This window comes from Canis aureus, chromosome 29, assembly GCF_053574225.1.
Source record: "Canis aureus isolate CA01 chromosome 29, VMU_Caureus_v.1.0, whole genome shotgun sequence".
Taxonomy (NCBI): domain Eukaryota; kingdom Metazoa; phylum Chordata; class Mammalia; order Carnivora; family Canidae; genus Canis; species Canis aureus.
In genome coordinates this window covers 25,095,128-25,121,776 of record NC_135639.1, presented here as the reverse complement: position 1 = coordinate 25,121,776, position 26,649 = coordinate 25,095,128, and the positions used below count along the sequence as shown (strand labels likewise).

At 42.4% G+C, this 26,649-nt stretch overlaps 1 protein-coding gene and 1 long non-coding RNA gene across 11 annotated transcripts in view; one reads left to right on the top strand and one right to left on the bottom strand.

Moving 5' to 3' along the window:
• Positions 1 to 25,629, bottom strand: part of STN1 (STN1 subunit of CST complex) — a 62,507-nt gene extending 36,878 nt beyond the window's left edge. For 2 of the 10 annotated variants that reach the window (XM_077877762.1, XM_077877765.1), the window contains exons 1-6: positions 25,198 to 25,413; positions 24,752 to 24,946; positions 16,456 to 16,551; positions 8,898 to 8,966; positions 3,563 to 3,730; positions 2,722 to 2,836 (exon numbers count right to left, since the gene is read on the bottom strand). In XM_077877762.1, the coding sequence (XP_077733888.1) occupies positions 2,722 to 2,836; positions 3,563 to 3,730; positions 8,898 to 8,966; positions 16,456 to 16,551; positions 24,752 to 24,884 (581 nt within the window). In that variant the 5' untranslated portion in view covers positions 24,885 to 24,946; positions 25,198 to 25,413. Of the gene's footprint in view, positions 1 to 2,721; positions 2,837 to 3,562; positions 3,731 to 8,897; positions 8,967 to 16,455; positions 16,552 to 24,751; positions 24,947 to 25,197; positions 25,415 to 25,550 lie in introns of those variants that run through there. The other 8 variants (XM_077877756.1, XM_077877759.1, XM_077877761.1 and 5 more) reach the window with 8 other exon arrangements.
• LOC144301163 (uncharacterized) lies at positions 19,050 to 23,739 on the top strand. The gene is made up of 3 exons (XR_013367963.1): positions 19,050 to 19,259; positions 20,078 to 20,484; positions 23,499 to 23,739. It is a non-coding gene; the product is annotated as an uncharacterized LOC144301163 (long non-coding RNA).
• Positions 25,630 to 26,649: the final 1,020 nt, after the last annotated feature.

Sequence of the window (26,649 nt, the reverse complement as noted above, 5' to 3'; positions counted from 1 at the left end):
CATCATACAGTGCTATTATTACAATATCATTGACTATATTCCCTATGCTGTATCTTTTATCCCTAGGACTTACTTATTCTAGTTAGACTTCTGTTCTTTGAAAAATGTTACTGATATTTTGATAGGGATTGCAATGAATCCATATATTGCTTTGGGTGGTATGGACATTTTAACAATATTAATTCTTCCAATCCAAGAGCATGAAATATCTATTTGTGTCACCTTCAACTTTTTTCATCAATGTTTTATAGATTTCAGAGTACAGGCTTATCACATCCTTGGTTAAGTTTTTTCCTAGGTAATTTGTTCTTTTTGGTGTAGTTGTAAATGGAATTATTTTAATTTTTCTTCCTGCCACTTTGTAACTAGTGTATAGGAATGCAACTAATTTCTGTGTATTAACTTTGTATCCTACAACTCTACTGAATTCATTTGTCAGTTTTAATAGTTTGTTTTGGTGTGGTCTTTTGGATTTTCTATAGTATCATGTCATCTGCAAATAGTGACAATTTAATTTTCTCTTAACCAATCTGGATGCCTTTTATTTCTTTTTGTCTGACTGCTGTGGCTAGGACTTCTAGTACTATGTTGAATAAAAGTGGCAACATTGGATTTGTCTTGTTCCTGCTCTTAGAGGAGAAGCTCTGTTTTCTACTAGCTAATATGATGTTAGCTGTTGGTTTTTCATATAACGCCTTTATTATGCTATGCTCCCTCTAAGCCCATTTTGTTGAGAGTTTTTATCATGAACAGATGTTCAATTTTGAACAGATGTTCAAATGTCTTTTCTGTATCTATTGAGATGATCATATGACTTTCATCCTTTGTTTGGTTAATGTGTTGCCTCATGTTGATTGATTTGCGACTATCAAACCATCCCTGCATTCCCAAAATAAATCCCATGTGATCATGGTGAATGATCCTTTTAATGTATTGTTGAATGCAGTTTGCTAGCACTTTGTTGAGGATTTTTGCATCCATGTTTATCAGGGATATGGGTCCATAGTTGGCTTTTTTTTGTAGTGTGTCTGTTTGGTTTTGGTGTCAGGGTAATGCTGACTTCATAGAATGTATTTGGAAGATTTCCTTCCTCTTCCATTTTCTGTAATAGTTTGAGGAGAATAGGCATAGGCATTAACTCTTTTTTTTTTTTTTAACTGTTTGGTAGGATTCACCTGTGAAGCCATCTGGTCCTAGACTTTTGTTTGTTGGGAGTGTTTTGATTACTGATTCAAATTCATTATTTGTAATTGGTCTGTTCAATAACAATGCTTGTTTTTGACATAAAGGGCAATTCATACAATGAGCACTGAGTGGTCATTTAAAAGGATGAGGCAGGACTACAGGAGCTATAATATTTATTAAAGATTTTGAAAAAAATGTCAAGTTGCAGAATAGCATATAAGGTTAAGTTTCCATTATTAAAAAGGAAATGACAACCCACAAAATACATGGGTGAATATTTATGCTCGTATATGCAGAGAAGAAAAATGTCTAAAAGGATACACATCAACCTATGAATGGTGGGAACCTCTGGGGAATGGTATTGAGGCAGGAGACAGGAAAATGGGGAACTTCCACTTTTTACTTTCTATGGGTCCACAGTTTGGGTGGGTTTTTTTTTGTTTTTAAGTTTGTTTTTTTTTAATTTGACAGAGAGAGAGCATGCATAAGCGGGGGGGAAGTAGCAGAGGGAGAGGGACAAGGCGGCTCTCCATGGAGCAGAGAGCCCAATGCGAGGCTGGATCCCAGGACCCCAGGATCATGACCTGAGCTGAAGGCAGACGCTTAACTGACTGAGCCATCTGGGTGCTCAGTTTGGAGTTTTTTAAACATTAATTTTTTGAATGTCATATATATATATATATATATATATATATGAAAAATTAAAGTGGGCAGCTGGGTGGCTCAGTCAGTTAAGTGTCCAACACTTGCTGTCTGGCTCAGGTCATGATCTCACAGTTGTGAGATGGAGCCCTGAGTTGGGCTCTGTGCTCAGCACAGAGTCTGGTCAGATTCTCTCTCCCTCTCCCTCAGCCCCTCCCCACCCTCCACTTGCACACACTCTTTCTCTCTCAATTAAAATCTTAAAAAAAAATTAAAGGGTCCAGAGTGAAGTCTCCTTTCTATCCTCTTAGTTCCCACCCTTAGTGGCTATTGCTGGTTTTCTGGCTCCCCTGAGTCCTTTGACATATACACTAATGAACACACATATATTCTTACTCCCTGTTTCCACCACTGCCCCCAAGAGTAAAATCATCCCTGGTTGGGAATGATGGATATCATTTTTTATGGCTTTTTGTTATAATGTGTCACAGTATAGTATTTTGATTGTGATGTTTCATGGCAGCTTTCTTTCGGTTTCTTGCCTTGGGGCTCATTGAGCTTCCTGAATCTGTGCATTTATAGTTTTCAGCAAACTTGGAAAAACTTCATCCCTTATTTCTTCAAATATATTCTCTCTGCTCCCTGCACTCTTTCAGGGACTCCAATCACACATTCATTTTCCTCACAAGATCCTGAGAATATCTGCACTACTTTTATCTTTATGTTGCAGGTATAAAAACTAAGGCATAGAGGGAATAAACGGGCTTGCCCAGAGCTGCTCAGTGAATGCAGACAGTTCAGGATTTGAACCCTGGCCCATCCCAGCATCTGGGCTCCTGCTGCCTGGCCTTACTGCCATCATCACATCTTTCACAGTCAGAGACCACAACTTACCTTTCTTGCTCTAGGGCTGGGATACGGAAAGGCTGGTCATAAACTTTCCTGTAGATACTGGGCAGCTCAAGCATCCTTGCAATTTGAATGTTGCACACTGGATCATCCACTTTATCTAACAAGCCATGGGGAAAATATGCCACAGAAATTACAATGAGATCAGCTCTTTCCCATGTCCAAATTGCTGCTAGGCACCCGGGGGGTCTCTTTCCCTATGGGTGCCCAGGGTCATGCATCTAGAGGCACTAAATGGTTCCCAGTCATCCTCTGAGAGGGAATGCAATGCCCTAAGCATCACAGGTTTGTCCAGGAACAGACTGGAACCAGGGAAAGCACATTTGCTTATTCACTTATCTGTTACAATGGCAAACAACAGGGGCCATCCATGGGATTTCTAACCAAAATCAGACAGAGCACTGCAAAGCGTATCACTCAGGGGATGTGGGACTATCACATTTCCAAAAAGCTGTTTTCCTTCAAAGTTAACGACTCAGTGGTGCTCAAGAAATCTCCATCATTTTAAAGAATACGAATATACTTTGCCCTAAATGGATTGACACTTAGAACTTCAAAGTACTTTTAACATTGATGTTACCCAAATAAATTTGCCTGATATAATAAATCATTTGCTTTCCTCCCCAATTTCTAGTTACCCTCTTCAAAATAGTTAAGAAAGCATGTTATGAAATAAAATTTTCTCCAGTAAAGAGTTGCATCTTTTTTTTTTGAGTTGCATCTTTTTATTTGAACTTTTTAGCAGTTTGACTTTTAGCTAATCCAGAGTTCATTGGACACACACCCAGAGTAACCACCAGTTTTGGCAGAGATAACTTGTGCTTACAGAAAGTAGTGACACGAATCTCTCGTTCTTCTCTATATGTATGGACATAACCTCTGATTTGGATAATGTCCCCAATTTCTATCTTTGTCTTCTGCTCAATGGTCTCTTGCAGCTTCTTAAGCTGTGAGGTTAAGCTCAGCACCCCTGCAGTTGAAGCAGCTGTAGTTACTAGGGCCAAAAGAAAAGAGACAATGCATAACACAATCACCCCACCACATTTGTGAGATAGTTTTGGGGTGAGACCAACAAAAGACATCTACTCATTCTACTTCTGATTAGTTGCTCTACTGTACAGAATCTGCACAACCTTCTGAAATCCTCTGCTGAATAGAAGGCATAAGCTGTAATTATTCAAAAGTAGAGTGAAGGGAACAGAGTCTAGGAGGCCTGGCAATCCAAGTGAGAAAGTTCTGGCATGGCTCCAACATTTCCTCTCCTGCTCTTGCATTACCAGTGCATTCAAAGGGCTCTACGTGGTCCTGAGCTGAATTATGTATGAGTTCAGCTGGGTTTGGTAGCAACAGCTCTAAACAACCCTTCAAAGTGTCCTTGCAGGAAGACAAGTCTGGCATAGGACAAAAGGGGACCCAGATCTACATATGCAGTTCTGTTTATGGGGAAGTGCCTCAGGCTGATCTTCCACCTAGGTACTCAACACCCTAATCTCTCACCTTTCATCTTTGTTGGGTAACTGAGGTAATTTCTCTCTCTCTCTCTCATACACACACACACTGTCATATCACTTAAAACTATAAGCTTAAGCAACTTCATGGTGAAAATAACCCAATGCACATTCGACTCTAAATAATTTCAGTGTGCCTGGGTGGCTCAGTCAAGCGCCTGCCTTCAGCTCAGGTCACGATCCCAGGGTCCTAGGATTGAGCCCCGCGTTGGGCTCCTGCTCATCGGGGAACCTGCTTCTCCCTCTCCCTCTGCCTGCTGCTCCTCCTGCTCGTGCTCTGTCAAATAAATAAAAATAAAACCTTTGAAAAAAATAATTTCCATCACTTAAGTTTAATTTCAAATTGTATTAAATACTTAATAAGCACAGCCTCAATTATTAGATACTGTAGGTGCTGTTCTAGGACTCTACAATGTATTAGAGCATCTAACCCTCACAAGTATACCTATTTATTATTAGCCCCATTTTATTTATTTATTTTTTTTTAATTTTTATTTATTTATGATAGTCACAGAGAGAGAAAGAGAGAGAGGCAGAGACATAGGCAGAGGGAGAAGCAGGCTCCATGCACCGGGAGCCTGATGTGGGATTCGATCCCGGGTCTCCAGGATCGCGCCCTGGGCCAAAGGCAGGCGCCAAACCGCTGCGCCACCCAGGGATCCCTATTAGCCCCATTTTATAGAGGAAGTTACTGAATCACAGAGAGGTCAAGCAACCTGCCCAAAGTAAAACAACCAGTTAGTAACAAAGCTGGAGTCTGAACCCGAGCAATCTCTGACTTCAGTGTTTCTGGCTTATTCTTTATTCTCTGCTGCTTGCCCCATGAGTGTACACATATTTTCCAGTTACAGCTAGTGTGTGTGAACAATTCTATGTTCTGATTTTCTGTCTGGCCCAAGCTCACATACACACATGTATCAAAAGAATTCATACAACTTGAGCATTTTAAATAATCATGGAGCATTCATGTCAATATGAGACAGTTTGTTTAGCTGATCTCATTAAATATTCCACTCTCCCCCCTTCTTGTAATTTTTTTTTTTTTTTTTTTTTTTTTTTTTTTGGCTTTAATCACCTGCACTGGATGGGGCTTAGTGGTCTACACTTGGGTAATGGAGTCAGACAGACCTGGCTGCAATCTCCTCTCACCTCCTATTAACTACATGAACTTGGGCAGCCTGTTTAAACCCACTGTGCCAGGGCTTCTTCAGCTATGAAATGGGGGTAACAAGACAATCCACCTCACACACAGAGTGGTTGCCCAGATCTAAGTTAACCCTTAAATCACGAGCATGGCACAATGTCAAGATCCGCAGGAAATGTTCCATAAATGTCAGCTATTTGTAAAAGTGAATAATTATGCTCTCTAAATAAAATTATTGTTTTCTTTGGGGGAGTCTTTCATTGGGAATTGCTGGATAGAAAAGTAAAAACACATTTACAGTTCATTACATATTGTCAGAATGTTTGCAGAAAAAATCCCCACCAAACCATTCTTTTTTTACAAGGTATTGCCAGCAGTGTGTGCATGCTTGTAGCACCTACACTGCCTCTGGTCACTTGGATGTTTAGCACCCTAAAAAATACCTAATAATTCCATGACGTTTTATTTTTGCTTTTAAACTACCAGACAGAGGATGCCTGGGTGGCTTAGCGGTTGAGCATCTGCCTTTGACTCAGGGTGTGATCTTGGGATCTGGGATTGATATAAAAGTATATATTTTATGTGATTTATTCCTACTAAATGAAGTGCACTACTGCCTCATTAAAGACTCTTGTTCCCAGAGCCTTTAAGTGACTAAGGAACACCACGGTAGCAATCTTAAGCCCTGCCTCCACCCCTCAGAGTTTATTTGAATACTAAATTGTGCCTCTCAATTTTTTGTAATGCAATAAAATTAGTATCTTGATGGTTTTTAAATGTATCCTTTGAAAATTGTTTTATGTAAAATAAATGTTACTGAATTATAAAAGAAAAACACTCCATATTTACTGTGTAAATACACAACTCCATCTTTGGGTTACGTCATGTAAGCTAGAAGACAGGGATCACAGTTACCTCTTTTAAAAATATCTTTATCTACCTGAATCAACAATATTTGTTAAATGCTGATTTATTTCCTACTGTTGTTTTATTTCTGGTTTGTCTTATGCTAGCGTTCCTATAATGAATGAACAAATCTATTAGCCTATGGATCACATTTTCTGCTTTTTAATCTAATCGCTTAGATGACTGTGGCTTTATAAAGTGCAAAGGCATTACTTTTCTTTCACCACATCTACTCTACCAAGGGAAACACCAACCTGGGGAACATGGAGCATTCTGTGTACCCAGTAACCAACACCTAGGAATCTAGACACCATCAGCATTTATGTTACTCAGCTTACCAGGTTTCTTCAGAAAATACCCAAGTATTACTTTTTAAAAGGTTATTCCATCTGTGTTCCTATCCCCTCAAGCCCTCTTGTACTTTGGGTGAATTTAGAACACGTAATGATAAATGCTTTCTATAGCACCGCTAAAATGATCAGACTGGGGCCTGGTGTGAGAATGAGGCCCAGCTTTCATTTCAAGGGTGAGCCAAGCTGCTGAAAGAATGGCTCGAGCTGTAATTTAGGGACTATAATGAGTGGCTGGAGCCTGACAGGATTTCATCTTAAGTAGCCTATTCCACCCTGGAAGATAAAGGCCCTCTAAAATTCTAGTATCAAAGGCCAAGCTTTCTTAACTTTTCTCCTAAGCTAGTCCAAATGGTATACTCAATAGGACATTTATAGGAGTTAATAGCATTTTCTTATATACCTTAACGGACTGGAACATGATTTTGACTCAGACTAAATTTTGATTAAAAAAAAAAAAAATTAGTCTTCATTGGCCATGTTCCAGCGCAAAGCTTTTAAACTGAGGGCAATTAAATGAAAAGGAGAGAATGGGCTAGTTGGGAATAATTTTAACATATCACTTCATATATAACGTGATGAGAATCATTTTCGGGCTTTTTCCTTGTACTGTTACCCTCTCTTTTTATTCTCAAAGCAATTTCCAATTAAGGCTACCTACTGTGACTGTTCATCTATTCATCTATTTACACGAATTTTAAAAATCTCACTCTCAGTATTAGTAGCCATTTTATCCAAAAAATTACTAAATATAAGAGTTATATAATATTCCTAATATCATTCTGATTTTGATTTTGAAAATTAAAACAATGTCTAAAACAGGAATCTGCAAGCTACAGCCCATGGACCAAATCTTCCCACAACCTGTTTTTGTAAATTTTTTTTGGAACTCAACCATGCCATTCATGTATGTACCATGTATGACTGCTCCTGTGTTAAAATGCCCGTGTTGAGCAGCTGAGGTTCTGACCATATGGCCCACAAAGTAGAAAACTTTTACTATCCAACCCTGTTCAGAAAGTTTGCTGCTCCATGATCTGAAACAAGTATATATGTAAACAATACTCTCTGATTAAAGGTTTTGACAACAAAAAAATGATAAATCTGCAAATGATTTTAATACTCTAGACATATGTGAAAATTCAAATATCTGATTGTCTTATAGGTTTATTATTCTTGCTTCTAGAGACAGCTGCATAAAAAAACCTGTTGTCTCTCTTAATTCTTTTAATCTACAAAGTACCCTGAACAAAGCAGTGCCAATGACTAAGATATTCCCAAATTAAGAAATGGAGTACTGAAGTTATATACAACTGATGGGCAGATTCTAAATGTAAATGCCTCAGAAAATTAAGCAAAGGAGCATTCCATTGATCAGGATAGTCCAAGTAGGAAGCTGAGATTCTTCTGGCAGGTTAATGGCAAAGAGGAAAGATACCATGTATCACCAAGGAGACAGATGTTAGATGTTAGATATTACAGAAGACAATATTTAATGAATGACCCCATTGTGCATGGCACTATGCTGTGTAAGTTGTAAAACAGAAAGACAAGGTCCCAGTTGCTATAGCTTCTCTAGAGCCAAAAATGACCACCAATACTGCTCAATATTTTTTTTTATTGTAAACTTAACTTAAAAAAATACCTAAGAATTATTAAAATATACTCAAGGAATTCCAAATGCTGTTTCAATTATAGCCAATGTGTTCAAAACACAATTTTAAAGTTTCTTCTCGGTTTATATTATTCAATGGCTAACTTCAAAGGAATCCTATCTTACCATCTCATCAGCCTTAGAATTCCTGGTGTATTTGAGATTTCAGAAAGTCTGAATCCTGGTAGCACAGATGCTAGTGGCAATCATGTAAGAGGAAGTCTCCAAACCTTTCTTTGGTCAAGGGATAGGCCTGGATCAAGGGGATTCTGACCTGACCAACAATTAGGCTATCACATATTGACTTCTGTAATAACTACCACAGTAAAAGTAAAATGCTCAAACTCTCCTCAACCTAGTCATACTTCTGCAGGCTTAGGGGGAAGTGAGCACCAAAGAGACAGGAGAAACACAACTAGCTTTTCTCTGACATCAGTCTGCAGAGGAGCCAGAGCTCTGGGTATAGCACTTTAAATTGATCAACAGAATTCATCAGTAGACAAATATGAAAATTTAGCTTTACAGCTGTTTTGATGAGCCACCTTAAGGAAAAGCCATTAGTTAGCTGAAAAGTAAAGGAGTGTGTCAAATAAAAGTACCTGATGAAGACTCGATATTGTTCGACTTTTTCCAGCAGATGCAATTTATAACTCCAGTGCTGTCATCCACTGCAAGAGAAGCATAAAAGGATAGAAGAGAGATTTGGGTGTTGCTAGTGAATTAGCACATTGTCATTGCATTCAGCCATACCCAAAAATGACATTTTTCAACAGCGTGGATGGGCAAAGCCCTTATAAAACTATCCTAATTTTAGAAGTAACCTCTCCTGGTACTCCAATGGGAACTGCTTGTCTGCACAGGTCAGTGTAATATTCAAGCCTAAAAGAAGGAAGTCAACATTCATGTAGCCTGCCTCGGGTACTGATGATTCCTGTCTGTGCCTCTCCTAAAAATGGTGTGTTATCAGGAAGTTAAGTACAAAAATCTCAATGAATGCTAAGAAACAAAATCAGCCTGGCTTTCCCACCCTGAAACAAGAGCTCATCAACAGGGTCTGTGGTGAAAGGCACTCAGAGGGCAGGCAACTTTCTGTCACCATCCGCTCCTTTACCAGCTCAATGACTTTCCAAGACAAAGCATCCCAAATTTCCTGATCCACACTTCTGTTTGTGAATGAGCTTCTGCCCAGGCCCCAGCACTGCAAGAGATGTAAGGAAAGCCAAGTATACTGCAGAAGGGCAAAGTTTTATTTTCATAATGGAAAATAATAACTTGCTCACATAAATAATTTTGGCTTATTTTATCCCTAGTGCAAAAAACTACACACAGACACAAAGAATTCCCATTGCACTTGGATTTATAACTGCAGAGGAATTAAAGATGTTTGCTATAGGATGAGAGGTCTTTTCTCTTTGGCTAATTTCTGAGAAACTCAAAAAAGAGATCAGTGGGCTTAATGCTTTTTAAAAAAATCATCATCAGACTGCTATAAATGCACACATAATAATACAATATAGGGCAATTTTTTTTTTTTTTTTACTGCTGGTTTAAACCTGTGTTGAAAGCAGAAGCCAAGAATACTTCTTATACTAAAAGACAGTGTGGTACTGGCACAAAAACAGACACATAGATCAATGGAACAGAATAGAGAATCCAGAAGTGGACCCTCAACTTTATGGTCAACTAATATTCGACAAAGGAGGAAAGACTGTCCACTGGAAAAAAAAAAAAAAAAAAAAAAGAGTCTCTTCAATAAATGGTGCTGGGAAAATTGGATATCCACATGCAGAAGAATGAAACTGGACCGTTATCTTACACCATACACAAAGAAACTCAAAATGGATGAAAGATCTAAATGTGAGACAAGATTCCATCAAAATCCTAGAGGAGAACACAGGCAACACCCTTTGTGAACTTGGCCACAGTAACTTCCTGCAAGATACATCCATGAAGGCAAGAGAAACAAAAGTAAAAATGAACTATTGGGACTTCATCAAGATAAGAAGCTTTTGCACAGCAAAGGATACAGTCAACAAAACTAAAAGACAACCTACAGAATGGGAGAAGATATTTGCAAATGACGTATCAGATAAAGGGCTAGTTTCCAAGATCTATAAAGAACTTATTAGACTCAACACCAAAGAAACAAACAATCCAATCATGAAATGGGCAAAAGACATAAAGAGAAATCTCACAGAGGACAACATAGACATTGCCAACACGCACATGAGAAAATGCTCTGCATCACTTGCCATCAGGGAAATACAAATCAAAACCACAATGAAATACCACCTCACACCAGTGACAATGGGGAAAATTAACAAGGCAGGAAACCACAAATGTTGGAGAGGATGTGGAGAGAGGGGAACCCTCTTGCACTGTTGGTGGGAATGTGAACTGGTGCAGCCACTTTGGAGAACTGTGTTAAGGTTCCTCAAGGAGTTAAAAATAGACCTGCCCTACGACCCAGCAATTGCACTATTGGGGATTTACCCCAAAGATGCAGATGCAATGAAACGCCAGGACACCTGCACCCCGATGTTTCTAGCAACAATGTCCACAATAGCCACACTGTGGAAGGAGCCTCGGTGTCCATCGAAAGATGAATGGATAAAGAAGATGTGGTTTATGTATACAATGGAATATTCCTCAGCCATTAGAAATGACAAATACCCACCATTTGCTTCAATGTGGATGGAACTGGAGGGTATTATGCTGAGTGAAATGAGTCAATTGGAGAAGGACAAACATTATATGTTCTCATTCATTTGGGGAATATAAATAATAGTGAAAGGGAATAGAAGGGAAGGGAGAAGAAATGGGTAGGAAATATCAGAAGGGGAGACAGAACATAAGGACTCCTAACTCTGGGAAATGAACTAGGGGTGGTGGAAGGGGAGGAGGGCGGGAGGGTGGGGGTGAATGGGTGACAGGCACTGAGGGGGGCACTTGACGGGAAGAGCACTGGGTGTTATTCTGTATGTTGGCAAATTGAACACCAATAAAAAATAAATTTATTATTAAAAAAATAAAATAAAATAAAATAAAATAAAATAAAATAAAATAAAATAAAATAAAATAAAATAAAATAAAATAAAATAAATCCTAGATGGATTTTATTGAATGTAAAACAGGTAAACTCAAAAGGATGAGAAGAAAATATGGGTAAATACTTTTGAAACTTGTGCTTATCGCTGGTGTGGGGGAGACTTCTTTAAGCAGATCTGAAAATCAGAACTCGTTTTTATAAGGCTGATATAGTGCAGCCCAGGGGGCTCAGCAGTTTAGCGCCGCCTTCAGCCCAGGGCCTGATCCTGGAGACCTGGGATCGAGTCCCACATCAGGCTCCCTGCACGGAGCCTGCTTCTCACTCTACCTGTGTCTCTGCCTCTCTCTCTCTCTGTGTCTCTCATGAATAAATAAAATCTTAAAAAATAAATAAATAAAAGTCTGATATAGATGACCAACTAAAAATTAATACCATACTGCAATTTTCCAAATGATAGAGCTAGCATATTAATATATTAAAGAGCTCATACGGGGGCGCCTGGGTGGCTCAGTCAGTTAAGCAACCGACTCCTGATTTTGCTCAGGTCATGATCTCAGGGTTGTGAGATTGAGCCCCGTGTCCCCACACAGCGGGGAGTCAGCTTGAGATTCTCTCCCTCTCTCTCTGTCCCCCACCCCGTTCTATAAATAACTCACTCACTCAACAAATGAATAAAGACCAAGACCACCAGAAAAAAATGGCAAAGAAAAAGAATGTAATTCGTAGAAGATATAAAATGGCCAATAAACATGTGTCAGTATACTAAGTTCACTAGTTACCAGGAAAAGAACAAATTTAAATAATTTCTCAACTATTAGAATGACAAATATTAAAAACACTGATACCCTCATATGCTGTTAGTGGGAGTATAGATTCATATCAAATTTCTAAGGAGCAAATTTGGAAATGTGTTGAATTTTTAAATGGAATTTTTAAAGGAAAAAAACAGAATACATAGATTTATATATCTTATGTGAGGCTACCTGTTGCAATATTGCTTATAATACTGTTATTTGGAGATTATCTAAATGCTTATAAACATAAAATTGATTAAATAAATTACAATGACATACCATATGAGAATAAAGTTATAATGAAGACTTAGGTTCCTTGCTCTTAAAAGATATCCATGTGTCATTTAAAAAAAGAAGTTTTATATATAATCTAATTTATGTAAAATGTTAAATAGCATATTTTGACACAAATGAGTTTAAGAAATTGAAACCATAATAGCAGGTTTTTTTTTTTTTTGGAGTGTGGGAAAGAACGCCACACTGAATGTACATGCTAACTGTAAGCCTCATTTCAGAAATATTAAAGAAAAAGAAATATGCATAATAGTACAAGGAAATAAGACATATTTTTTTTCCATTATTAGGAACAAGTAAAAAATTTTAAGAGGGATGTTCACCCAAACACTGATGTTATTTTTATCTTATTTATAGGGTTTCACATGACTTTTATGTACTTCAGTAAAATTTTCTCTGGTTTTAAATTTTATTTTATAATGAAAATCATTTTAAAATAAAGCAACAAGGGCATTCTGAGTGAAAAAACTCTGGCACCTCCAGGCACACTACTTCTCTGGTCAATGTAAGGTCTTGGTTTGCCACGTAAAATAAAAAATATGAGCACATAAACATTTGTTCTAGAAAATGTGAGGACATTGAAGATGGCCTCCCAGGATTCTAAGTCTGCAATAGAGCTGCTGCCAAGTGCTCCTGAGTGCTCAGGGCGCTGCCACCAAACCCTTGAAAACTTTCTGGTCTATAACCTCTCCTGGCAGGTGCTGTGCCTTGGCAGCCAAGGTCCGGCTGCTGGAGTGCCCCGGAAGAGGAGCACCCTTGCAGGGCGGCACAACACCCTCCCCAGTCGGGCAGCAATGCTGGGGCCACTGGCCTTTTGTCTCAGCCATGCAATGAGTCAGTGGGAACAGGAAACATCCCCAGGACAGGCCTGTGGTGAGTCAGGTGGAGCAGGACCCAGGACAGCAAGGAGTGGCCACCTGGCAGTTGGCCCTGAACATAGCAGAGAGGGTGCAGTTCTCCTCTGAATAGGCCTCACAAGAATGAAAGTTCCTCCTACTCTCAATTACTCCAACCTTCAGATGCTTTTAGTTTTCCCACTGCCCACAGATGTGTCCTGTTCTTTTAACATCCACCCTAAAGAGAACATTTATTGGGGAAGAATCAAATAGATCTCCTTGATCTTTTTATAATGGGAAAAAGGGTTGAGTGAAGCCCCTTGAGGTCACAGGGACAGTACCTGCCTGGTTTTAGGGCAAGGACTACCATCCTCAAACAGCCTCTTTCACGTGACCTAAAAAAAACAGAAAATCAAAAACGAGATGGGCTCTCTGCTCTTCCCTATTCGACAGACAGCTGCATCTTCTGGTATAGTGCCAGCTGCATCCCTGAGACATGACTGCCAAGGTCAGAGTAAGTGGATTTGGCCGTTTGGGGCTCCTGCTCACCAGGGCTGCTTCTAACTCTGGCAAAGTAGATACTGTCACCATCAATGAGCCCATGGTCTACATACTCTAATATGATTCCACTGTGGCAAATTCCATGGCACGGTCAAGGCTGGGAACAGGAAACTTGTCATCAATGGAAAACCCATCTCCATGTTCTGGGAGTGAGATCTCACCAATATCAAATAGGGCAATGCTGGTACTGAGTGAAGTCCACTGGGGTCTTCACCACCATAGAGAAGGCTGGGGCTCAACTGGAACATGGGGTCAAAAGGGTCACCATCTCTGCTCCTTCTAATGATGGGCCCATGTTTGTGATGGGCATAAGCCAGAAGAAGTAGGACAACTCCCTCAATATTGTCAGCAGTGCCTCCTATACCATCAACTGCTTGGCCTCTCTGGCGCCAAGGTCATCCATGACAATTCATCTCTGACACTGTGGAGGGACTTATGACCACAGTCTGTGCCATCACTGCCACCCAGAAGACCACAGACAGCCCCTCTGGGAAGCTGTGACATGATAGCTGAAGGGCTGCCCAGAACACCATCTGTCCTTCTACTAGTGCTGCCAAGGCTATAGGCAAGGTTATCTCTGAGCTGAAGAGGAAGCTCACTGGCATGGCCTTCCGTGTCTCCACCCCTAATGTGTCAGTTATGGATCTGACCTGTTGCCTGGAGAAAGCTGCCAAATATAATGACATCAAGAAGGTGAAGGAGGCATCAGAGAGTCCCTTTCAGGTCATCCTGGGGTACACTAAGGACCAGGTTGTCTCCTGTGACTTTAACAGGGACATCTACTTTTCCACCTTTGATGATGGGGCTGGCATTACCCTCAATGACCACTTTGTCAAGCTCATTCCCTGGTACAACAATCGATTTGGCTACAACAACCAGGTGGTGAGCCTTAATGGTCCACATGGCCTCCAAGAAGACCACGAGCCCCAGTGATAGCAAGAGAAAGAGAGAGGCCCTCAGCTGCTGTGGAATCCTTACCCCAACTCACCCCCCAATATACTGAGAATCTCCTAACCTGAACAGTTTCCATCCCAGACCCCCTGAAAAGAGGGGGCTTGGGGAGCCCTACCTTGTTATGTGCCATCAATAAAATATACTGTCCCCAGCAAAGACAAAAACAAAAACAAAACCTTCATACAGATGAAGTTGATTTCTGGTGACAAATGAGTGGTGAGGTGATGGGGGAGAGAAAAACCTAACTGAGTTATATGGAGACTATATAGCACAATGGAATCAATAAATAGATTGGGCCTATAAACCATAAACCTCCATCAGTGGAACCCTGAACAAGTGATTGAGCCTTATTTTCCTTGTCTACAAAATGTAAAGAACCTCTGTCCTTTCTAGTTCAAAACATTAGGGGGAGAATAACACTATAAATTACACATGTAAAAGTGCTTTGTTAACTGAAATTATTACTCCATCACTGGTATTTGGAGAGGAAGTACTTTGCTATACTATAGAAAATGTACTTGCCCACAGCTGAGTATGCTAGAGGAAACTGCTGAATACTTATTGAATTACCTGGAGAGAAACAGAACCGATACCGTTGGTAAAATAAAGCAGAGAAGAGATTCAGTGAGGGGATGCCTGACAAGATGATCTATTTTAGAGTTTTAAAAAACATATGCTAAGGAAAAGAAGGCAGCGCGGGCAACCTCGTCCCTCACATGTTATTTTATAAGCACAAGACAATCATCTTCAGGAAAATGAATACATGTTGAAGAAATGCAATGACATTGCATCTATACTATACATTATCTGTCACACACACACTGCCAGTGAAATGTTCCTGATCCCTTAGTTCAATGGCCTCTACCTTTCCACAGTAGAGTGAGAACGCAAATCCAAGGCAACACAACAGAAAGCAACAATGTCAGTTACAGCAAAGGCTTGGAATCCGAAGTTAAGCTTCCCACAAGATACCTAGCTTGTCCTCCTAACTGCAGAGACTCTAAGAGCTGCACAAAAAAAAAAAAAAAAAAAAAGAGCTGCACCAGGCAACGGAATAAAATGCTTACATTAAACTCAATGAAAAAAAAAATCAAGACTCACAATACTAACTGCTGGTGTCCAAATTGTAGAAATCCTTTATTTAGTTTCCACCATGATGAGGGAAGGGAAGTTTCCTGATAATGCGTATTTACCCGAGTACCAAAAAGCTTTTTAAAAATACTATTCTGGATATATATCTTATCAATTATTTTTCATACCTCCCTGTCTTCTTGAAGAGTCTTCTTTAACATTAATCTGGTCTTTTTAATTTTAAAGGTATCAATATAAACATCTGCTACCATTCACTGCTATTTATAGCTACCGCCTCAGGTACCAGGTGTCTGTCCCTGGTTTACCAGAAATCCTAGACTGTCATATTTTAATTCTTCTACCTCGTAACTCCCCATCAGCTGTCCCTTGACAGTATTCATCAGTGTCATTCCTACCTTTTGCTTCATTTTACACTTAGTCCATGTCAGTGGCTCCAAAGGGCCCATGATAAAGGACAAGTGTATGGGCTCTCTGACAGTCCCCAGTTGCTCTCAAAGGCTGGGGCTGCTTCAAATGCAAAGTTCAGCTAAGTGAGGTGCTTCCACATACACTCAATGTCAGGCACAATTGCTCTTACCTCCATAACTGTAGAAAGCATCTTTTTCTCTCCTTCCAATTACAGTTCCCAAGATCTCTACCTGCTTTATTGGATGCCCATTGTAAAAAAATACACCTGAAATTAAAAAAAAAAAAAAATCAGTCCTTTACAAATGGCAGGCCCCAAGAAATTCAGTCAGAAGTAGAAAGTTGGGCTTTAATGAAGTATGTACTAATGCAGAACAGAGAAAACCATTATCCAACTAGATTTGGTTAATCTTCTTTCCACTAGCGAAAATGAAAGGTGCCTCCTTGTGGACTTCTCACAAGGGGCTTAAAAACAGTCATTAGATTATGAAACCAAATCTATTTTGAGGGACTGCAAAAGAAAGAGAGGAAATCACAAGAAAGGTTTCTTTGACTTTTTTACTAATGCTTTTCTAGGACACCAGTCATCATTTCTATGAATGAGCAGTGACTTTTTTTTTTTAAAGAGAAGATAATTAGGTTATAAAACACTGCTCTCTGGAGCCAGCAAATTATAACAACTCAAAACCTTCTCTCTTTTTTTTAAAAGCTTTATTTTATAGAGAGAGAGTGTGCAAGTGAGTGTGTGCGTGGGCAAGTGAATGGGAGGAGGGGCAGAGGGAGAGAATCTTCAAGTAGATTCCCTGCTGACTATGGAGCCTGATGCAGGCCTCGATCCCACAACCCATGAGATCATGACTTGAGCCGAAACTAAAAGTCAGATGCTTAACCAATTGAGGCACCCAGGTGCCCCCAAAGCTCCTCTTTTTTAAAACTCTATTTTCAAAACCCAGAGGACAGATGCCAGCAGGTAGGTTCCTGCCAGAAGAGAAACCTGAGAAGAGAAACTTTACACTAATACTCAGAGGCCTTTTTTTGGACCTGGGAAGGGACACAGGGACTCCTGGCTGCAGTGAGTTCCTAACTCCAACTTCAGGTCCCAGTGCTGTCCTGACTCCTGCAGAGTTTCCTGTCTGCAGCCCCCTAACATCCTTACTACTTTGGCCTAAACTACTTGTATGTGTATCTATCTCTTATAGCTAATGAATCCAGACTAAAATCTTCTCCAGCCTGTTTTTTCCCCCTATGATGGCTAAATTCTTTACTTTCAGAAAGACGCTGTAACTGTTTAAATGGCAATTTCCTTTTTACATAAAGATCTGAACTGTAAACAAACATTCATGAGCATAGACATTTGGCCACATTCTTCCTCCCCACCAAGCCTGGTCAGAGCCTCTCTCCTCCATATCCATGGGGCTGGGGGGTGGGACAGACCTGTGGGCTGAACCCTGAGGCCCTTCAAAACCCCCAGACTGGCTTCTGCTGACAGCTCTCTTGTACCCCATGTGGCTAAAGGGGCTGAGGACTAGTCACTCATGACAAGTCTCAGAGGATGGATAAGGAGGCTCTGAGCTTCAGTCAGCTGGAGATTCTAGAGAGTGAGATGTGCTTGGAAGGAAAAAATGGTAGCAAATTCAGCCTAAAGGAGGGCCCTCTCCCCGGCAGAGCATCCTTCTCAAGATGATTTAGTGGATTAGAGACCATGCGCAGAGCAAAGGAGGCGTGGTGGGGGGCCACACAAGGGAAGGAGCCGGAGTCACTCTCATCCTCAAAGGAGGGTCACCCTCTTCCAGGAACACTTAGGCTGAGTGGGGACAAACTGGCTCCACAGAAAAGCCATGAAATTTTAAGAGCAAGACAGTTTGGATCGACTTCTCCTGAGTTCTTATGACTGATATCCGGGTCCTTTAGTTACTACCTTTGATGATGAGACCTTTGGGGCCCCTGCCCCTGCCTCCCTGCACTGGCCAAACACAAAGGAAAAAGGGTGACTTCAGAGGGAGAGCCCTACAGGACCTCTGCAGACAAGTTCAGACTTCCCAGTAGCAGAAAGAAGTTATTTTATTTATATAAGTGTATATATAAATAATATAATTTATATTTATATAACATAAATTATATAAGTGTGTATATATATACACACACTTATATAAATAAATGTTTATACTTATATATTTTTTATTTATACATACACACTTTTATTATTCATTATAGTATATTATGCTATATAAAGTATATATACTTTTATTTATTATTTCATATTATTAACTCCATAATATGCCAATCACGAGCTAGTTTTCAGCAGTTACATTCCCTTGATCACAGCTGCAGAAGGATGTGATCAATTGGAAAACAGGGAGACCAGAGACACGGCGGGAGGTGACATCACACAGCCTCAGAAGGAAGTTTAAATCGGGAGAACGAGCCTCATCTAGGGATGTGGGCGCGGGGTCCTCTACTGAAGTATACCCTGGCACCATGCCCTGCCATGCTAGCATGCAAAGAGCTATGACACGGCACTGCTTTGTTTTGCTGTAGGACCAGGTGGGGCTTGGAGTGGCCTGAGCTCCAGGCTGTTCTCTGGTTTCAGCCAGCCCTTTCTGCTTCCCTAAATGCACTGGACAGGTAGTAACACTTTCTGTTTGTGCACTGAGCAGAGCAAAGTTAGAAAGAACTGTTTTCTGGAACCTGACTGGCCTTCCTTGACCCCATCTCAATGGTCTGTCCTGGTTGCCAGGCATTTGTTTGCATTAGAGATAGAACACTCTACAGGGTTCCATATGGTCAGTTACGGCTCCCAGGACATTAGTAGCAGGAAGCACAACTGTGGAAGCCTTGGGAGCCACTGGGGAGCCCAGTACCTGCGCCTGAAATGTCTCTCCAGCTGGTCCTAGACCCACTACGGGGTGCTCTGCTGGTGACGTCTGAAAACTTGACACAGTCCCAGGATTCTCTGGGTTTCCCTAGGACACCCTGGTATGTGCTGCTATGGTGTTTGTAAAGAGCCGACATCCTTTGAGAAGGGGAAAAGAGCTAGCCAAAAGGTGCTCTGCCCGGGTTGAAGCATACAAAAAAGTGATAAGACTGGACAAGACTGGACTAATGACAGAAGCCAGTAAAGTCAAGTCACCTGTGATGGAGGCCAATCCTGCAATGTTAAAAACTGGGTTGGGCCACTCAATGAAAATGTGAACAGGTCTTTACTTGAGGACACAACAGACTTCCTTAAAAAAAAAAAAGTAGGGATCCCTGGGTGGTGCAGCGGTTTGGCGCCTGCCTTTGGCCCAGGGCGCGATCCTGGAGACCCGGGATCGAATCCTACGTCGGGCTCCCGGTTCATGGAGCCTGCTTCTCCCTCTGCCTATGTCTCTGCCTCTCTCTCTCTCACTGTGTGCCTATCATAAATAAAAATTAAAATTAAAATAAAAATAAAATAAAATAAAATAATAAAATAAAATAAAATAAAAATTTTAAAAAGTAGAGAAAAAGTAGCCCCCTAAACTTTATCTTCTAGACTGACAATGGCTCACCTTCAAGGTCAGACAGTCACTCAAAGATGCAAAAAATCCTTCTAATCTCGTGATTGATGCAGAAAACATCTCAAAAGCATCTCTGGGGCACCTGGTGGCTCAGTCGGTTAAGTGTCAACCTTCAACTCAAGTCACCATCCCAGGGTCCTGGGATTGAGCCCCATGTAGGGCTCCGGGCTCAGTGGGGATCCTGCCTCCCCGCTCCTTCTCGCGCGTGCGCTCTCTCTCTCTCTCAAATAAATAATCTTTTTTTTTTTTTTAAAGCATCTCTGAACAACGGAAAACGAATTCAGAAGAAAATAACACATGGCTTGAATCAAAACATTCAGAGAAAATCAAGTGAGGAGGAAACACACTGCTTGGGACTAGAGCGGACACTTCCCTAAGCACAGAGCAACAGAGCAACATGAACCACAGTCTCAGAAGCATAAGCAACAAGACTACGGTGGGAGGCATGATGAGAACTGGAGAGGACCACTTCCTTCTATCAACACAAGATTCTCTCCCACGACAAAAGAGCTAAAAAAAAAAAAAAAAGAAAAGGATGGTGGCTCCACTGACTGAAAGAAAGATAAGAGAAAATAACCAAGATAACAGATACTGGCTGAGGAGGAGTTGGAGCTGCCGGCCTTCCCCAGGCAGTCCTTCTGCTTCAGCTGCCTTTGTTCCAGGTGCTGACCATCAGGTCCCAGGAAGGAGGGTCATGCCGGGAGGGTTCAGGGTTACAGGGTTACACACGGTGTGATGCAGCTTTCACAGCAGCCCATCCCTGAACAGCCACCACCATAGCAAGACAGTCGCCTATTTTCACTTTTTTTTTTTTTTTTAAGATTTTAAAAAATTTATTAGAGAGAGAGCACAAGCAGGGGGAATGGCAGAGGGAGAGGGAGAAGTAGGTTCCTCACTGAGGAGGGAGCCCAATGCAGGGCTCGATCCCAGAACCCTGGGATCATTACCTGAGCTGAAGGCAAACGCTTAACCAACTGAGCCACCTAGGCACCCTTGTTTTCTCTTTTTAAAGTAATTTTATATCTTTTTAGTCTAACTGCCATTATTTAATTGATGTCCAACAGCATTCAAATGCCTAAGATACTACTTTTAATATGACTCTTATGAATACCCTATTTCCTCTTCATCGGACCCTCTAGAATTACATAACATATATGTATTGTATTTTGACTTAAACGAAGATAATAGTTATCCCATTATTCAAGTCTGACAGGGTTATTTAGAATAATAAAGAGTATTGCTGTATGTTATAAACAAGAAGATAAAGCCAAAAAGACCCCAAAACTAGGACATCTGAGTGGCTCAGTCAGTTAAGCAGCCAACTCTTGATTTCATCTCAGGTCATCACCTCGCGGGTCGTGAAACTGAGCCCCTTGACGGGCTCCACACTCAGGGGAAGTCTACCTTAAGATTCTCTCCCTCTGCTCCTTCCCCAACACTCACTGTCTCTCAAAAATAAATAAATAAATCTTTTTTAAAAAGACGCTAAAACCTATAAACACCACCACCACCACCACCACCACCACTACAAACTTCATAGTATTTATTAGTGTAACCATAAATTTGCAGATTAATTTAAAGGAGCTGACATTTTGCAACCATTTTGCAAGGCAATTCTGATGGTAAACATGCAGAGTAAGGTCAAATTTCAAGTTAAAGGCACGATTTCCAAAAAAATTGCTCTTTTAGTCAGTGGCCCTAAATTTGGGTGTTCTCAGGCCAACCACACTTCTGACCAACTGGCTACAAATTCGAGGAGTCCTTAAATCTCTCAGCTTTGATAATTTGTTAGAATGGCACACAACTCAGAAAGGTACTAGATTTATGACTACAGTTTTACAATAAAGGGTACAAATCAGGACTATCTAAAGAGATACATCAGACAAGGCCTGGGAAAGTCCAAACACAAAGCTTCGACATCCACAGAACACATTACCCTCCTGACAAATCAATGTATGATTATCAACCAGGAAAAGTCACCTGAGCCCTGGTGTCCAGAGATTTTTTTTTTTTTTTAAGATTTTATTTATGGGGATCCCTGGGTGGCGCAGCGGTTTGGTGCCTGCCTTTGGCCCAGGGCGCGATCCTAGAGACCCAGGATCGAGTCCCACGTCCGGCTCCCTGCGTGGAGCCTGCTTCTCCCTCTGCCTATGTCTCTGCCTCTCTCTCTCTCTCTCTGTGTGACTATCATAAATAAATAAATAAAAAATTTTAAAAAAAGATTTTATTTATTTATTCATGATGGAGAGAGAGAGAGAGAGAGAGAGAGAGGTGCAAAGACACAGGCAGACAGAGAAGCAGGCTCCATGCAGGAAGCCCGATGTGGGACTCATCCCGGAACTCCAGGATCGTGCCCTGGGCCAAAGGCAGGGGCTAAACCACTGAGCCACCCAAGCATCCCTGTCCAGAGTTTTTATTTGGGTTTCATTATGCAGGCATGACTGAACCACTGGCCACACTTCAACTCAATCTCCAGCACCTCTCCTTTCCTAAGGAGTTGGGCTGATGTCACCTGGTTGGAAATCCCAGTCCTCTAATCATGTGGCTGTTCTTTCAGACATGGACAGCCCTTAGCCTCAAAACCAAACCAAACCAAACCAAACACAACACAAAAATAAGAACTGAGACAAGGGGAATTTCCACCCCTTAGAGCCTTACAGTATAATCTAAAGAGGATCTCCCTCATGAAATTATGGTTGGTGTCTGCTTCAACCATGATGTTTCATTTTAAAAACTGTTAAGAGTCAGCAGTTACGTTGTTAACAGGATGCTTGGAGGCCAGCAAAGGGGGAGTCATGGCTAACTATTAGGGGGAAGGTCAGAGCTGGGTCCTGGCAGTACTCCAAAAACAAAGTCACATGAGGCTAGATCAAACCAAACAGGCTTCAGACAAAGAAGGTCAAAAACCCTGGCCAAGGAAGGGAGAAAAGGCATAAAACCCTGCTCCCCCAAAAAACTCCTTCCCCGAGTAATAAATATTCCATCCCCTAATTAGCTGTCTAAAAGACAGGAACTCAAAACCTGGGGTGCAACTCTCCCTTGAGTTCACCTGCTCTCACATCTCAAGTACACTCTTTGTTTAAATTATTTTATTTAAATTCAATTAATTAACATAGAGTCTATTATTAGCTTCAGAGGTAGAGTTCAGTGATTCATCAGTTGCATACGACACCCAGTGCTCATTATATCACACACCCTCCTGAATGCCCATCACCTAGTTACCCCACCCTCCCACCTACCTCCCCAACGGCAACCCTCTGTTTGATTCCTACAGTTAGAAGTCTCTTAGGGTTTGTCCCCCTCTTTGCTGAGGGTGTACTCTCACTTTAATAACCTTTCCGATTTGCACCACTCAACTTTTATGTCTGGTCTTTCTTTGAATTCTTTCTTGCAATGAGATCAAGAACCTCTGGCAATATCCCTGGGAAGGGCTGGATGGAGGCCTCAGGGTCAAGTCTCCCTAGTCCACCTGGCAACAAAATCACATCTGAATATCAGTGTTACAGCAAAGACCATCAGGATCAGGTTTCCTTGATCTGCTGTTAATACATCATAAAGTACTTCATCCATAGGAAGTGTTAAGTCCCTATCATGTCCTGAAATTTCCTTGAGCACCTTCATTAAGACCTTCTTTCAAATGCAAGGCTGGCATTTGGTGTGAATTACTTTCTTCCAGAGATGAGCTATGAAGAATATCCGCCTGTTCTGGAAAATGGACAACTGTGGGGGAGGACGACTGCGTTCCAAGAAAAGAACAAAACCAGACCATTTCCAACAATAATTAAGAAACCAAGGTGTGGTGAAAAATCTGCATAAAAGGCTTTAGAATAAGGTCATCCAAATATATTTGTACATAGAACTGGAAACACATAAAACATCCTTTCATTAAAACCGTGCATATTTGAGATTCTTGACTACTTCTGACTCACACCTTGCTATTCATTCAAAACGGCAGAGTTTAACCAAACTTCTCATTTAACACAGTAAAGTGAAGATCCATACACAGCTATGTGAATTATTTAAATCTACCCCAAATTATATTTGTTATATTTTTAGGTATGAAGAACCTATCTTTAGTAACCACCACTTTAAAATACAGTTTTCTTTCATTTTACATTTATTTATAATGCTTTGCTGCCCAACTACCATTTTCTTTTTTTGGGGGGGTGGGGGGCTCACTACATGCCAGGCACTGTTCTAAGCACTGGAATTACATAGCTGAATAAGGCAGATGACATCTTTCCTCTCAGGAAGTTTATATTACTTGGTTCTGATTAATTGAAAACAAAACAAAACCCCATAAGAAAATCAGACCTGGGACGCCAGGGTGGCTCAGGGATTTCGCACCCGCCTTTGGCCCAGGACGTGATCCTGGAGTCAGGATCCAGTCCTACATCGGGCTCCCTGCACGGAGCCTGCTTCTCCGTCTGCCTATGTCTCTGCCTCTCTCTTTCTCTGTGTGTGTCTCTCAGGAAAGAAAGGAAAGAAAGAAAAGATCAGACCTGGTTAATCCCCACTTTTACAAAGAAGACACCTAAGCTTTTACAGGTGAGTCACATGCCCAGGCCAGGGAGTAAGGCCTAGAGACGTCTGGTCCAGTGAGCTTTCCACCAAGAGCTGTCCCAAAGAAAAACAACTGAGCCTATTAAAATATGAAAGACCTCAACCGCAGACAAAAACATTCCTGGGTACAAAGGTTACTTCTCCAAGCATGTATTTAAAAAAAAAACAAAAGTAAGAATTAGGCTTTTTAACTTGCACAGAAATGAACTCATTCGAGAGTCCACGCTAGGTCATTTTCAGAGCACGCAGCACAGAAGGCTCTCCTGAAAGCCACTTATGCCCCGGCTTTGTGCAGCTTTGAAGAAACAAGGGTGCGGTGCAGGCAGGTGCAGCACTGGGCAACCTCCAGGCTCACCAGCCACATACCTTGTACCTGGCGGGACTCCTTCAAGTTCAGGATATCCCTGATGTAGAGTTTTGCAAAGGCTAAGAATACCGGATCCAAACCCCACAGGAGGGAAGGGGGCTCCTCTTCACACTGGCTGGATTCAGACTGCATCGGGAGGCTGGGCTTTGGCTGGCAGCCAACCCTGAAAGGCTCTGCGTCACTGAGTCGAGGATCTGGAGGGGAGACAGAAAAATATCAGGATGCAAGCGTTTAAAGCGGTGAAACTGGCTTTCGGAGGCTGCTCGGGGCGCTGTGCGGAAGGCTGGGAGGGATAAGCCGCGGGGTCCAGCGCCCGACAGGATCACGCCACGGGCCCGAGGCACCGGGGCGCCCCTCAGGGCTCTCCCTCTGCAATCTGCCCACCAGCGTGTTTCTCCTTCCCCCCAGGCACCAGCTTCAAATCGACCACACGTTCACTTTTCACCTGGGGGAGATACGTCCAGACAGGCGCACCCCGGGCCGCTCTGATGGGCGGGGTCCTGGAGCAGCGGGCGCCCTCGTGGCCCAACTCCGGAGGCTCAGGGCGGGTGGGCCTGGGCGCCGCTCGGCCCCGGCACCTTCCGGTCTGGGGATGAGCCCGGGGAAAGGAGGAAAACGGAAACCAAGCGCAGACCCGCTCGAAGCCCCTCCCGCCGCGCTCCCGCCCCCAGCCCCCGACCCCCGGGGGCGCGCAGGCCGGGCCCTTCCGGGCGCTCGCAGGCCGCGGTGCGCGGGGCCCAGGTCGCCTCCGGAGTCGCCGCGGGGGCCGCCTCCGCCCCCGGGCCGCCGCCAACCCACCTCTCCCGGCCGCGGCCCCCCTCCCGGCCGCAGGTGCCCCGCCGCGGCTCCCGCGAGGCCCCGCCCATCCCGCGAGGCCCCGCCCCCGCGAGGCCCCGCCCCCAAGCCTCGGGCAGGTGGCGGCGCAGCTGCCTCGGTGCGCGTTGGCCGGCGCGGTGCTGCGGCGCTCCCTCCGCCGGGCCTTCCCGGGCGTGCGCTGGAGCCCCGAGCCCAGGCTCCCGAGGCCTGCTGCCCGACCCTGCGGTCCCTGCCGCCCAAACCCCGTCTTCCAAGTCTCCCGCCCACCTGTTCCCCGCTACTGGTAGGACGCCGAGTCAGGACCCCAGGGCCTTGGGACTGGTTCTTGCGTGGGGAGGGGTTGGAGGAGGAGGGGAGAAGTGGGGGTTGGTTCCTGATACACTAAATATTAAATGAACGAATAAAAAAACGCAATACCAAGAGCAGGATTACCCTGCGGCATATTGTAAATGTTGATTTATACTTGGTGAGCGAGCTGCTCATACGCACACGTGCACACGCACACTCGGATTCTCTGGTCTCACTGGGAGATGACGTCTCCATCTAAATGTGAGCCCTTGAGCCAAGGTGAGGACTTGGCTCTACGCAAGGTTTACCCCGACAGGATCATGACAGTAAGTTTCGTTTCTTTTCCTCCTATTCGGTCTACACTCTGGAATGTTGTACACTTGAGAATTTTGAAAAACTGGCATTCTGATAAATCATGGCTGCCTTGATGGTGCTTGTCCCCATTGGTCCTAATTTAAAGTGAGAAAAGATAGCCACATTCCACTCCCACAAATAAATAAGCTAGGTCATGAAGTTACTCAAGATGGCAAGAGTTCGTCCTAATTTATAGGGACTCTAAAATGGATGGAGGAGTAGAGGTCACTCTGGCAGGCGGTTCCCCGGGGGAGGCAGGTAGTGGCCAAAGAGATAATTACTAAACTATTTAGCAGAGAAAGAACTTCAAGCATCTGGAATGGAAAATGTGTGTCATTAGGAGGATGACAATTAATTACAGCCATGACCACTGAAAAACAACGCTTGGCAAAGTATAGCTTTGTCCATATTCTATTGCAATGAACAATTGTTTCTGTGG